Genomic DNA, 12,682 nt, shown 5'->3' with positions numbered 1-12,682 from the left:
TTACAGGCAGGAGCTATGCGCCGGCTGGAATCATCCATATTATTATATTTATTATAATTATCCTTATTAGCACAATCAAGATTGTAATACACACATGTAGTTGTCATAGTAATACATTTCAACCTTACATTTCTATTTCTAGATCTAATACAAATTGACTCTCAAAGGAATCTAGAAGAAAGTATGTTATAGACATAAGGTTATTTGAGAAGACTTCCAAAAGAATCATGATGAATACCACTTGGAAAAGAAGGAAAGGGCAGAAACCAAACAAGGACCAGTCTAATACCTCTTGGACTTCATTTATTCTAACTATAATGTCAGAATAAAGGGAAAGATGAAATTTTTTTTTAAAAGAAGGAAAAGGTTAGTGCAGTGCTAGACACAGCACATTTTTTTCAATGTGATTCTCAAGTGATTCTCCTGCTGCAGCCTCCTGAGTAGCTGGGATTAAAGGCATGCGCTACCACACTCAGCTAATTTTTGTATTTTTAGCAGATAGGGGGTTTCACTATGTTGCCTGGGCTGGTCTTGAACTCCTGACCTCAAATGATCAGTCTGCCTCGGTCTCCCAAAATGTTGGGATTACAGTCATGGGCCACCTTGCCTGGCCAGTAATTGTTTATTCCATTGTAAATTCTTTCTGTAGGTAAAACTACGGGGAGCAATGAATGAGTCTACACTTTTCCCTCTGAAGAAATGGGAACAAGCTCTAAGCCCTCTCTAATCAGGAAAAAAAAAATACACAAGTTAATCAAAAAGATAGTAAAGAACTTGTCTTAGGCCGGGCGCGGTGGCTCAAGCCTGTAATCCCAGCACTTTGGGAGGCCGAGGCGGGTGGATCACGAGGTCAAGAGATCTAGACCATCCTGGTCAACATGGTGAAACCCCATCTCTACTAAAAATACAAAAAATTAGCTGGGCGTGGTGGCGCGTGCCTGTAATCCCAGCTACTTAAGAGGCTGAGGCAGGAGAATTGCCTGAGCCCAGGAGGCGGAGGTTGCGGTGAGCCGAGATCGCGCCATTGTACTCCAGCCTGGGTAACAAGAGCGAAACTCCGTCTCAAAAAAAAAAAAAAAAAAAAGAACTTGTCTTGTGGTCTTTTGAAAGATTTTGAACACAAGCTCCATACCCAGAAACAAGTGCAAGGAGTTTTAAATCTTTTCTTAAAGCCAGCTGTTTGCAGATAAGGTGATTGATTTACATTTATTTCTGGCATCTTGTTCTCTCATCTATGGGCTTTTATTTTTCTCTCACTAAAAGCTGTGTTTCCAATCAACTATCCCACTGAATCTTTTCTTGCAGACAGCTCATTGTCTTCACTTGAATTTCCTACTATTAGTTCCAATAATTTAGAGACATTTTATTTTATTTTATTTTATTTTGAGACGGAGTTTCGCCCTTGTTACCCAGGCTGGAGTGCAATGGCGCGATCTCGGCTCACCGCAACCTCCGCCTCCTGGGTTCAGGCAATTCTCCTGCCTCAGCCTCCTGAGTAGCTGGGATTACAGGCACGCGCCACCATGCCCAGCTAATTTTTTGTATTTTTAGCAGAGACGGGGTTTCACCATGTTGACGAGGATGGTCTCGATCTTTTGACCTCGTGATCCACCCGCCTTGGCCTCCCAAAGTGCTGGGATTACAGGCTTGAGCCACCGCGCCCGGCTAGAGACATTTTAAATGTCAAACAGCTTCAGCCTTTTTTGGTGAAATGTGCTAAAGTATCCTAAACTTAATTTTATACAGTTATTTTTATTGGCCTGTGCAACCTGTTTTTATTTTTTGAAGCACCTAAAATAATTTTTCGGAAGTTTGACTTGGCTGTGAGTTCTCTGATACTAGACTTTATACTGGATTGCAGCTTCAGAGAACACTATGTTTCAGAGGAACTAAGGGTCCCTCTGGTGGTGAGTAAGGAGAACTCTTCTAGCTCCGTAGTTAGCATGGGTTAAATGCTTGTAAAGGTTAAAGACTCTCATTCTGGATTATTGCCTTAGGAAAAACTCTCATTCTGGATTATTGCCTTTGGTTGTTAGCCAAGGACAATGGTAGTTAATTGTTTCCTGATTTTTTTTTTTTTGAGACAAAGTCTCATTCTATTGCTCAGGCTGGAGTGCAGTGGTGCAATTTCAGCTCACTGCAACCTCCACCTCCCGAGCTCAAGTGAGTTTCCTGCCTCAGCCTCCTGAGTAGCTGAGATTACAGGTGACCCCCACCACACTAGCTGTTTGTATTTTAGTAAAGATGGAGTTTCACCATGTTGGCCAGGCTGGTGTCGAACTCCTGATCTCAAGTGATGTGCCTGCCTGGGCCTCCCAAAGTGCTGGGATTACAGGTGTGAACCACCATGCCTAGTTTTTTTTTTTTTTTTTTTTTTTTTTTTTAGATAGAATCTCACTCTGTTGCCCAGGCTGGAGTTCAGTGGTGTGATCTGGGTTCACTGAACCTCCAACTCCTCAGTTCAAGTGAATCTTGTTTATCAGCCTCTGGCGTAGTTGGATTATAGACACCTGCCAGCACTCCCGGCTAATTTTTGTATTTTTAGTAGGGATGGGGTTTCACTATGTTGCTCAGGCTTGTCTGGAACTCCTGACCTCAAGTGATCTGCTCATCTTGGCCTCCCAAAGTGCTAGGATTACAGGTGTGAGCCACTGGGCCCTGCCAACAACTTTAATTTTAAAACAGCATTTTTTTTCTTTTTTTCTTCCTTTTTATTTTTGTGAGACAGGGCCTTGCCCTGTCACCCAGGCTGGAGTGCAGTGACACAGTCACAGCTCACTGCAACCTCTGCCTCCCAGGCTCAAGTGATCCTCCCACCTCAGCCTCTGGAGAAGCTGGGACTAGAGGTCTTTGCCACTATTCCCAGATAATTTTTGCATTTTTTTGTGGAGACAGAGTTTCACCATGTTGCCCAGGTTGGCCTCAAACCCTGATCTTAAGGAATCAGTCTGCCTCTGCCTCCTCAAGTGCTCGGATTACAGACATGAGCCACTGTACCTGGCCTGTGTTTTCTTATTGGAAAATAAATGTTTGTTATAGAACTGATAAGAGAAAAGAAAATGCCCCTTCCCACCATTAATTTGACTCATTAACTCTTTGGTTTATGTCCACTCAGTCCTTTTTTTCTAATTTAATTATATAAGTGAATCAGAACAGAATGCTTTGTGCTTTTTGGAAAAAAAAATAATTACATTCATCCATTTTAAGTGTACAGTTCGGTACATTTTCATTAAAATCTATATTTGTCTATTCAGTGTCATAATCTAGTTTTAGAACAGCTCCTTGAAGTTCTCCTGTACCACTTAGCAGTTGTAGTCTGCTTTTTAACTTAATAACTTGGGAATATTATTCTTTTGTTTGAAATATTCTTTTACAACATCATTTAATGTCCTTCTTGTATTGTTTTGTATAACTATATCATTATTTATTGGGAATTTAGTCTACTTTAAGTTTCATACTATTAAAAACTCAACATGGTGCACATCTTTGTAATGAAATCATTTTGTACATTCATGATTATTTCTTTAGGATTAATTTCTAGAAGAGGAATTGCTGAGTCAATGGTTATAATCAGCTCCATCACTAAGCCCTGTGAGGTTAAGTCATTTTACCTGTTTGTTCACTGTTATATGTCCAGGTCCTAGAACTAGGTCTGGCACACAGTATGCAACTCGGTAGATAACTGGTGAATGAATGAATGGACACTATACTAAATTCAGCAGAGATATACCAATTTATACTGTCATCAACAGTGTGTGACAATTTAATAGAAAGAATGTATTGCTGTGCATTTTAGATTTTCCAGGACAGATCTTACTCAAAAATATTCTGTCCTGTTATCCCACTGATGGAAGGAAAGATTCCAGGAATCCTAATATTTTGGCATCCAAATTATATCTCCTAGATTCCCTGTTACACCCATATCCATATGAAACAAGTCTCTCTCTCTTTTTTTTTTTTTTTTTTTTTAAGAAAAAGAATAAAGAAGAGGAAGAAAGAGAAAGAGGAAGAGGGAGAGAGGATGGGGGTATTGCTTTATTGCCCGGGCTAGAATGCAGTCTAAATATGGGTATGCCTATAATTGTCCTTAATAATGGAGATATAAAAGAAAATGAGGGAAGAGAATAACAAACAAAGAGCCAACCAAGATTTTGTTTAAACTTCTAAGTTGATATGATGTGGTACTGATAAGAGTGTATATTTTGTATATTTAAAGTGGAGAGTTCTATAAATGTTAATTACATTTACTTGTTCCAGATCTGAGTTCAAGTCCTGGATATCGTTGTTAATTTTCTGTCTCATTGATCTGTCTAATATTAATGTTGAAGTCTCCCACTATTATTATGTGGGAGTCTAAGTCTCTTTATAAGTCTTGTATGTCTGCGTATTCCTGTATTGGGTGCATATATATTTAGGATCTTTAGCTCTTCTTGTTGTTGCATTGATCCTTTTATCATTATATAATGTCCTTCTTTGCTTCTTTTGATCTTTGTTGCTTAATTGTAACTTCTGCTTTTTATTTATTTATTTTAGCTCTCTGTTTGGTTGGTAAATCCTTCTCCATCCCTTGTTTTGAGTCTTTGTGTATCCTTGAATGTGAGATGGGTCTGGATGCAGTATACTGATGGGTTTTAGTTTTTTATTCAAATTGCCTGTCTTTGGATTGGGGATTTAGTCAATTTAAATTTAGAATTAATATATGTGAGTTTAATACTGCCATTTAATATTAGCTGGCTATTTTGTCCATTAGTTGATGTAAATTCTTCATTATATTGATGCTCTTTTTGATAATTTTTTTAGAAAGGCTGATACTGTTTGTTCCTTTCTATGTGTAGTAGTTCTTTCAGAAGCTCTTGTAAAGCAGGCCTGGTGGTGATGAAATCTCTGAGTGCTTGCTTATTCACAAAAAACTTTATTTTTCCTTCACTTGTGAAGCTTAGTTTGGCAGGATGTGAAATTCTGGGTTGAAAGTTCTTTTCTTTTCTTTTTTTTTTTGAAACGGAGTTTCGCTCTTGTTACCCAGGCTGGAGTGCAATGGCGCGATCTTGGCTCACCGCAACCTCTGCCTCCTGAGTTCAGGCAATTCTCCTGCCTCAGCCTCCTGAGTAGCTGGGATTACAGGCACGCGCCACCATGTCCAGCTAATTTTTTGTATTTTTAGTAGAGACAGGGTTTCACCAAGTTGACCAGGATGGTCTCGATCTCTTGACCTTGTGATCCACCTCGGCCTCCCAAAGTGCTGGGATTACAGGCTTGAGCCACCGCGCCCGGCCTGAAAGTTCTTTTCTTTAAGGATGTTGAATATTGGCCCCCACTCTCTTCTGGCTTGTAGGGTTTCTGCTGAGAGATCTGCTGTAAGTCTGATAGGCTTCCCTTTGTGGGTAACCTGACCTTTCTCTCTGGCTGCCCTTAGTATTTTCTCCTTCATTTCAACCCTGGTGAATCTGACGATTATGTGCCTTAGAGTTGCTCTTCTTGAGGAATATCTCTGTGGTGTTTGTTCTCTGTATTACCTGGAGTTGAATATTATCCTGCCTTACTAGGCTGGGAAAATTTTCCTGAATAATGTCCTGAAGCGTATTTTCCAGCTTGGATTCATTCTCTTCGTCACATTCAGGTACACCTATCAAGCGTAGATTAGGTCTTTTCACATAGTCCCATATTTCTTGGAGGCTTTGCTCGTTCCTTTTTATCCTTTTTTCTCTAATCTTGTCTTCTTGTTTTATTTCATTGAGTTGGTCTTCGACCTCTGATATCCTTTCTTCTGCTTGATCAATTAGGCTGTTAAAACTTGTGCATACTTCACGAAGTTCTCCTATTGTGTTTTTCAGCTCCATCAATTCACTTATATTCCTCTCTAAATTGTGTATTCTTGTTAACATTTCGTCAAATCTTTTTTCAAAGTTCTTAGTTACTTTAGATTGGGTTAAAATAAGTTCTTTTAATTCACAGAAGTTTCTCATTATCCACATTTTGAAGCCTGCTTCTGTAATTGGAACACACTCGTTCTCCATCAAGCCTTGTTCCGTTGCTGATGAGGAACTGTGATCCCCCGCTGAGGGAGAGGCGTTCTGATCTTGGGTATTCTCAGCCTTTTTTGGCTGTTTTCTTCCCTTCGTCATAAATTTATCCATCTGTGGTCTTTGTATTTACCGTCTTTGTAATTGGGTTGCTGAGTGGACGTCCAACTTACTGATTCTCAGCGCCGAAATCTGAGCAACCCACTGCACCGACTAAATCAGCGGTGTTAAGATTGATGGTGCTTTTCTGACTCTGCACCAAGAACCGTCGCTCCAAGGTGCCGGCAAAACCGCCTCGCCAGTCACAAGAGTCGCGCTGGCGACCCGTGGGGCTCCTCCGCTGGGAATCTCCTGGTGCGTGAGCAACAAGAATTCATGTGAAGGTGTGGTGTCTTCTCGTTCTTTGCGCTTTCACTGGGAGTTACAATCCCGAGCTGCTAGTGATCAGCCATCTTGGATCTCTCTCCGAAACAAGTCTCTTGTCAAGTCATAAATCTTGTTTTTAGCTAGAAAATATGGTTATCTATCTATAAAGTTAGCTCTTCACTACAACGTTGTATCTTTATAAATAATAACAAGTATATTTAGACTCTTTTGACTATTCATGGTACAACTCACAAAATTACCTTAAGACCATTTAAATAAACAGCTTTGGGGGCACTATCTTCATTGTTTTTTCCTGACATTTTATAATTTTATGGTGGGGCGCAATGGCTTATACCTATAATCCCAGCACTTTGGGAGGCTGAAGTGAACAGATGACCTGAGGTCAGGAGTTCAAGACCAGCCTGGGCAACATGGTGAAACCTGGTCTCTAATAAAAATACAAAAATTAGCCGGGTGCGGTGGCTCAAGCCTGTAATCCCAGCACTTTGGGAGGCTGAGGCGGGTGGATCACGAGGTCAAGAGATCGAGACCATCCTGGTCAACATGGTGAAACCCCGTCTCTACTAAAAATACAAAAAATTAGCTGGGCATGGTGGCGCTTGCCTGTAATCCCAGCTACTCAGGAGGCTGAGGCAGGAGAATTGCCTGAACCCAGGAGGCGGAGGTTGCGGTGAGCCGAGATCGTGCCATTGCACTCCAGCCTGGGTAACAAGAGTGAAACTCCGTCTCAAAAAAAAAAAAAAAAAAAAAAATACAAAAATTAGCTTGGTGTGGTGGCATGCACCTGTAATCCCAGCTACTCAGGCGGCTGAAGCAGGAGAATCGCTTGAACCTGGGAGGTGGAGGTTGTAGTGAGCTGAGATCATGCCACTGCATTCCAGCCTGGGAAACAGAGTGAGACTCTGTCTCAAACATTTTTTTTCATTTACATTATGAAGCATTGTCCCCATTAATATTGAACATATCTTTTCCTTTATCTGGGTCAAAATTTTTCTAGAATAGTGATTTAAAAAAGCATTTGTTCTATATGTTGAGTGTGATGGACTGGTTTGCCTCCACACATCTGCAAACCAGCTTCTTGGATAACATTTATGAATAGTTGATCTCATCCCTTACATTTTTAGATCAGAATTGGCACAAGAAGTAAAACACTTTGCCATCTGACAGTAGATCGGAAGGTTAATACCGATTTAGTCTTGTAGATCCAGATTTCCTGAGTCCAAAAGTGGTCTGTCTCTCTGTGGGCAACCCTTGAGAACCACAGAAAAATACCCCAATGGGGCTTGGCACAGTAGCTCATACCTGTAATAACAACACTTTGGGAGGCTGAGGTAGGAAGGTCACTTCAGCCCAGGAGTTTGAGACCAGCCTGGACAACATAGGGAGTCCGTGTCTCTATAAGAATAAAACAATTAGCTGGGCATGGTGGTGCATGCCTGTAGTTCCAGCTACATGGGAGGCTGAGGTGGAAGGATTGCTTGAGCCCAGGAGGTTGAGGTTGCAATGAGCCATGATTGTGTCACTGCACTCCAGACTGGGTGACAGAGACCCTATCTCCAAACAAACAAACAAACAAACACACCAAAAAAACCTAGTAATGGTTGATACATGCTTAAACGTGATTGAAGTGGCAAATTTTAGGTAATGTATATTTTAGCATAATAAAAATTATAATCCCCCAAACTTGTAATATAGTTACGTATGTGCTTCTTTTTTTTTTTTTTTTTTTTTTTTTGAGACGGAGTTTCGCTCTTGTTACCCAGGCTGGAGTGCAATGGCGCGATCTCGGCTCACCGCAACCTCCGCCTCCTGGGTTCAGGCAATTCTCCTGCCTCAGCCTCCTGAGTAGCTGGGATTACAGGCACGCACCACCATGCCCAGCTAATTTTTTGTATTTTTAGTAGAGATGGGGTTTCACCATGTCGACCAGGATAGTCTCGAACTCTCGACCTCGTGATCCACCCGCCTCGGCCTCCCAAAGTGCTGGGATTACAGGCTTGAGCCACCGCGCCCGGCACGTATGTGCTTCTTTATTAAATGTATTAAAGAACAGCAGCAACAAATGCAATGGATGTGATAAGTTATTTCTGTATTTTTAGTAGATGGGGTTTCTTCATGTTGGTCAGGCTGGTCTCCAACTTCTGACCTCAGGTGATCCACTGGAAATACTCACTTTTTTGTTGTTGTTGTTGAGACTGAGTCTCGCTCTGTCACCCAGGCTGGAGTGCAGTGGCACAATGTTGGCTCACTGCAACCTCTGCCCACCAAGTTCAAGCCATTATCCTTCCTGAGCCACCCAAGTAGCTGGAATTACAAGTGCCTGCCACCGTGCTCCACTAATTTTTTTGTATTTTTTTTTTTTTTAGTAGGGTCAGGGTTTCATGATCTTGGCCATGCTGGTCTTGAACTTCTGACCTCGTGATCCATGTGCCTCAGCCTCCCAAAGAGCTGGGATTACAGGTGTGAGCCACTGTGCCCAGATGGGAATACACAAATTTAATCAAGGTTCTTGAAGGCTTGCTGATCTTATTCCCTGAAACGGAAAGGTCATTGTCATCTGCAGTCTCTAGTCTCTTTCACAGACAATCAAAAACCTAATCTGGTTTACACTCACCCTAAACTCAGGTTTATTACCTGGAGGGCCCTTAGCTCAGGCCAACTTTTCTCCTTTCTGCTGAGGCTTACGCAGCCTTAAACCAGGTAGGGGCAGCTGGTTGCTAGGTAACTAACAGCCCAGCATCTATTTACTAGTCAAGATTTAGGAAACGGAAACATTTTATGACTTAAACTTTTTTACTGGTCAGAATCCAAAAGATGTCAAATTTTCCAGCTTCCAAGAATGTACTAGACAAAAGCAAGAAACCATAATTTTGATAACTATGAAAAAGTAGTTTGTGATGAGCTGTTTAGAAAATGTGGAAATTTCATTGTTGAAATTCCTTTAAACTTTTCCGTTTTCTTTTTCTTCCTAAGTCTGTGTCACATTCACTGACATCTGATGAGGAAGAGGATCTGGACTTATGGGAGGAATTTCTATTCACATAGGCATCATGTAACCTTAAGTCCTTAGGAGAGAGTAATTCTTGACAAACATTCCAGGACCATGTATAAGTAGAAAAGGTGTCATAAAAGGACTCATTTTTAGAGTCTAGGCCAATCAAATCCCCTCGGATCTTCCGCCAGAGGTTTAGCATTTCTTTCCGGTGTTCAAGGGCAATTCCTAAATTATAGGTATCTGTAGCTCTTTTCACCTGCAGTGAGAGACCAGAAGTTTATTGTAGTTACCTTAAAATATCTTTGATTTGTGGACCACAATGATAGATAGCCCAAGAGTTACGTTCCTAGGCTACTTGAAAGTCACTGAGTCTATACATTGGGTGGTGCCTCATGAGGACACGTGAGCAAGGAGTTGATGGACAATCAAAATGTACTGTTTGGGAATAATGAGGTCATAAGAAATTTTATAAGGATATGAAAAAAAAACAATAGACTAAAATAATTTGAAGTATGGGGTGGAGATAGGCTATGGATATAAGAGGAGTGCCAATTCAGCCACTCAATTCAGCCTAGGACAGGGAGAACTGACTGGGAGAAGACGCTGAACTGAGTAGGTCCTCAAGGATTTCATCAAATTGAGGGAGTAAGTGGTGATGGAAAGACAGGTGTTCCAGGGAGAGGGGACAGCATAAACGGAGACCCCAAGGCAGTAAACATCCTGGAGGTGTGGTAGGAGGGTTTAGGCACTTGGTGTTGCTGGAGTGTCAAGTTTAAAGTGGGAAGAAGAAATAATGACAAAGGACAGAGAGGCCCTTAGACTTAATCTTATCAGTCAGATCAGTTGGTGATCTTTGTGAGGCTGGCAAGAGGGTGTTCCTCAGTGAAAATCATGTTGTAGTGAGCTACCATTTCTAATGAAAGTGAGATAAGGCCGGGCGCGGTGGCTCAAGCCTGTAATCCCAGCACTTTGGGAGGCCGAGGCGGGCGGATCACGAGGTCAAGAGATCGAGACCATCCTGGTCAACATGGTGAAACCCCGTCTCTACTGAAAATACAAAACAGTAGCTGGGCATGGTGGCACATGCCTGTAATCCCAGCTTCTCAGGAGGCTGAGGCAGGAGAATTACCTGAACCCAGGAGGCGGAGGTTGCGGTGAGCCGAGATCGCGCCATTGCACTCCAGCCTGGGTAACAAGAGCGAAACTCTGTCTCAAAAAAAAAAAAAAGAAAGTGAGATAAATCCCTTAAGCAGAAAACAGAGTTGAAATTGCCATCATTGAGAGGATTGTGTTCACTTTTAAGCAGGACAATGCCATGGTTGGCTCTTCATGTTGGATTATTAGCAGCTGTGTGGAGAATGGTTGGAGGATACCAGGCTGGAGACTGCCTCATCTAAGGCAGTGGTAATGGGGATGGAGTGAAGGGGACAGCTTTGAAAAATCTTTTGTTTTTTTGAGACAGAGTCTTGCCCTATCGCCCAGGCTGGAATGCAGTAGTGCAATCTTGGCTCACCGCAACCTCTGCCTCCCAGGTATAAGAGATTCTCCTACCTCAGCATCAAGAGTAGCTGAGATTACAGTTGCCCACCACAATGCCCGGCTAATTTTTTTTTTTTTTTTTTTTTTTTGAGACGGAGTCTCGCACTGTCACCAGGCTGGAGTGCAGTGGCACGATCTCGGCTCACTGCAACCTCTGCCTCCCAGGTTCAAGCGATTCTTCTGCCTCAGCCTCCCGAGTAGCTGGGATTATAGGTGCCCACCACCACGCCAGGCTAATTTTTTGTACTTTTAGTAGAGACAGGGTTTCACTATGTTGACCAGGCTAGTCTCAAACTCCTGACCTCAGGTGATTCACTTGCCTCGGTCTCCTAAAGTGCTGGGATTACAGACATGAGCCACCACGCCCAGCCCTGAAAAATCTTTAAAGAGAATGACAACAGGCCAGATTTGGGATTAGTAGATGTGAGGAATGAGGAAAAAAACCCGAGTTAAGGATAGCTGCTGGCCTTCTAGCTTCAGTGACTGAGTAGATGCTATCAACTGAGACACATGCAATACACTCGTGTAACAAACCTTCATGTACCCTGTGGATCTAAAATAAAAGTTGACCTTATTAAAAACAACAACAAAAACAACAAGGCAAAAAACACCTGAGATATAGAATTCCCATGGGGGAGCCAGTTTGATGCAGAAGATGATGAGTTTTGCTTTGGACATGTTGAGTTTGTTATGCTATGAGACTCTGCATAGAGGTAGAAATATTCATTAAGTGGTCAGTGAGATAAGACAGAAATACAGGAAAGAAGTCTAGGCTAGTGATAACTTTAATAGTAATCAGTACTTAGGTGGTAGCTGAAACAAAAAGGATAGATTGAGATAGCCCAAAGAATACTTGTCCTAGCTATTCCGTGACCTAATACCAAGATTCCCAATGTATTAATACCAAACTATTGATCTTCTCAAGCTTCTTAGCCCTTGGTGCGGCTGGTGCCCCAGGGCTAGAGGCCTCAGGATGTAAGATTCCTTTACTCACCATGAATCTCTGAGTACACTACTCACTGTGACTGTTGGTTAACTACCTTAATTAGTTTGATATTTCTGGAATAAAACAAATGAATGTCCCAGAAATAATAGTGAGTATAGCTGCATAGGTGAATAGCAGGATGCATCATAATATTTAACATTTGAATCAATTTGATTATAGAGAAAGAAATGGTGTTATTACAATGGGTAAAAATGAGAAACAATCGTCTCATTTTAAAGACATAGAATAGATAAAAATTCTCTTGGTTTTATGGTGTAGTATTGAAGTGGACAATATTTTTGTCAGTGATTTCTGGGAAGGCACTCAACAAAGAATACTCACATGTTGTTTAATAGCAGTTGCATCAGCCACTGTACAAGTTTGCTTTTTCTTGAGCATTTGATCAATGGTGAGGATGTCATTTGAATAACCTGAGGCAGGGTCTATAGACTTTATATTTGCTGCCTTTATGCACATTTAAAAAAGAAGGTTAGTAATACATTTTAGTTTGAATTATACAACAAAAAGACATAATAAATAACTATATTTTATTATGGAATGATTTGTATATTATTTATTTACTTGTGTTTTTCTGAGACGGAGTTTCACTCTTGTTGCCCAGGTTGGAATGCAATGGTGTGATCTTAGCTCATTGCAACCTCTGCCTCCTGGGTTCAAGGGATTCTCCTGCCTCAGTCTCCTGAGTAGCTGGGATTACAGGTGCCCACCACCATGCCCAGCTAATTTTTTAATTAA

The 12,682-nt window shown here is 41.5% G+C and overlaps 1 protein-coding gene across 4 annotated transcripts in view; it reads right to left on the bottom strand.

The window, feature by feature from the left end:
- Positions 1 to 9,181: 9,181 nt before the first annotated feature.
- EFCAB3 (EF-hand calcium binding domain 3) overlaps positions 9,182 to 12,682 on the bottom strand; it is a 164,917-nt gene continuing 161,416 nt past the window's right edge. For all 4 annotated transcript variants that reach the window (XM_074388810.1, XM_074388811.1, XM_039476427.2 and 1 more), the window contains 2 exons: positions 12,269 to 12,391; positions 9,182 to 9,658 (listed from right to left, as the gene is read on the bottom strand). In XM_074388810.1, coding sequence (XP_074244911.1) covers positions 9,332 to 9,658; positions 12,269 to 12,391 — 450 coding nt within the window. In that variant the 3' untranslated portion in view covers positions 9,182 to 9,331. The remainder of the gene's footprint in view (positions 9,659 to 12,268; positions 12,392 to 12,682) is intronic.

This window comes from Saimiri boliviensis, chromosome 17 (genome assembly GCF_048565385.1).
Source record: "Saimiri boliviensis isolate mSaiBol1 chromosome 17, mSaiBol1.pri, whole genome shotgun sequence".
Classification (NCBI taxonomy): domain Eukaryota; kingdom Metazoa; phylum Chordata; class Mammalia; order Primates; family Cebidae; genus Saimiri; species Saimiri boliviensis.
Note: the sequence above shows the minus strand (reverse complement) of the source record. Positions and strands in the feature narration are given on the sequence as shown.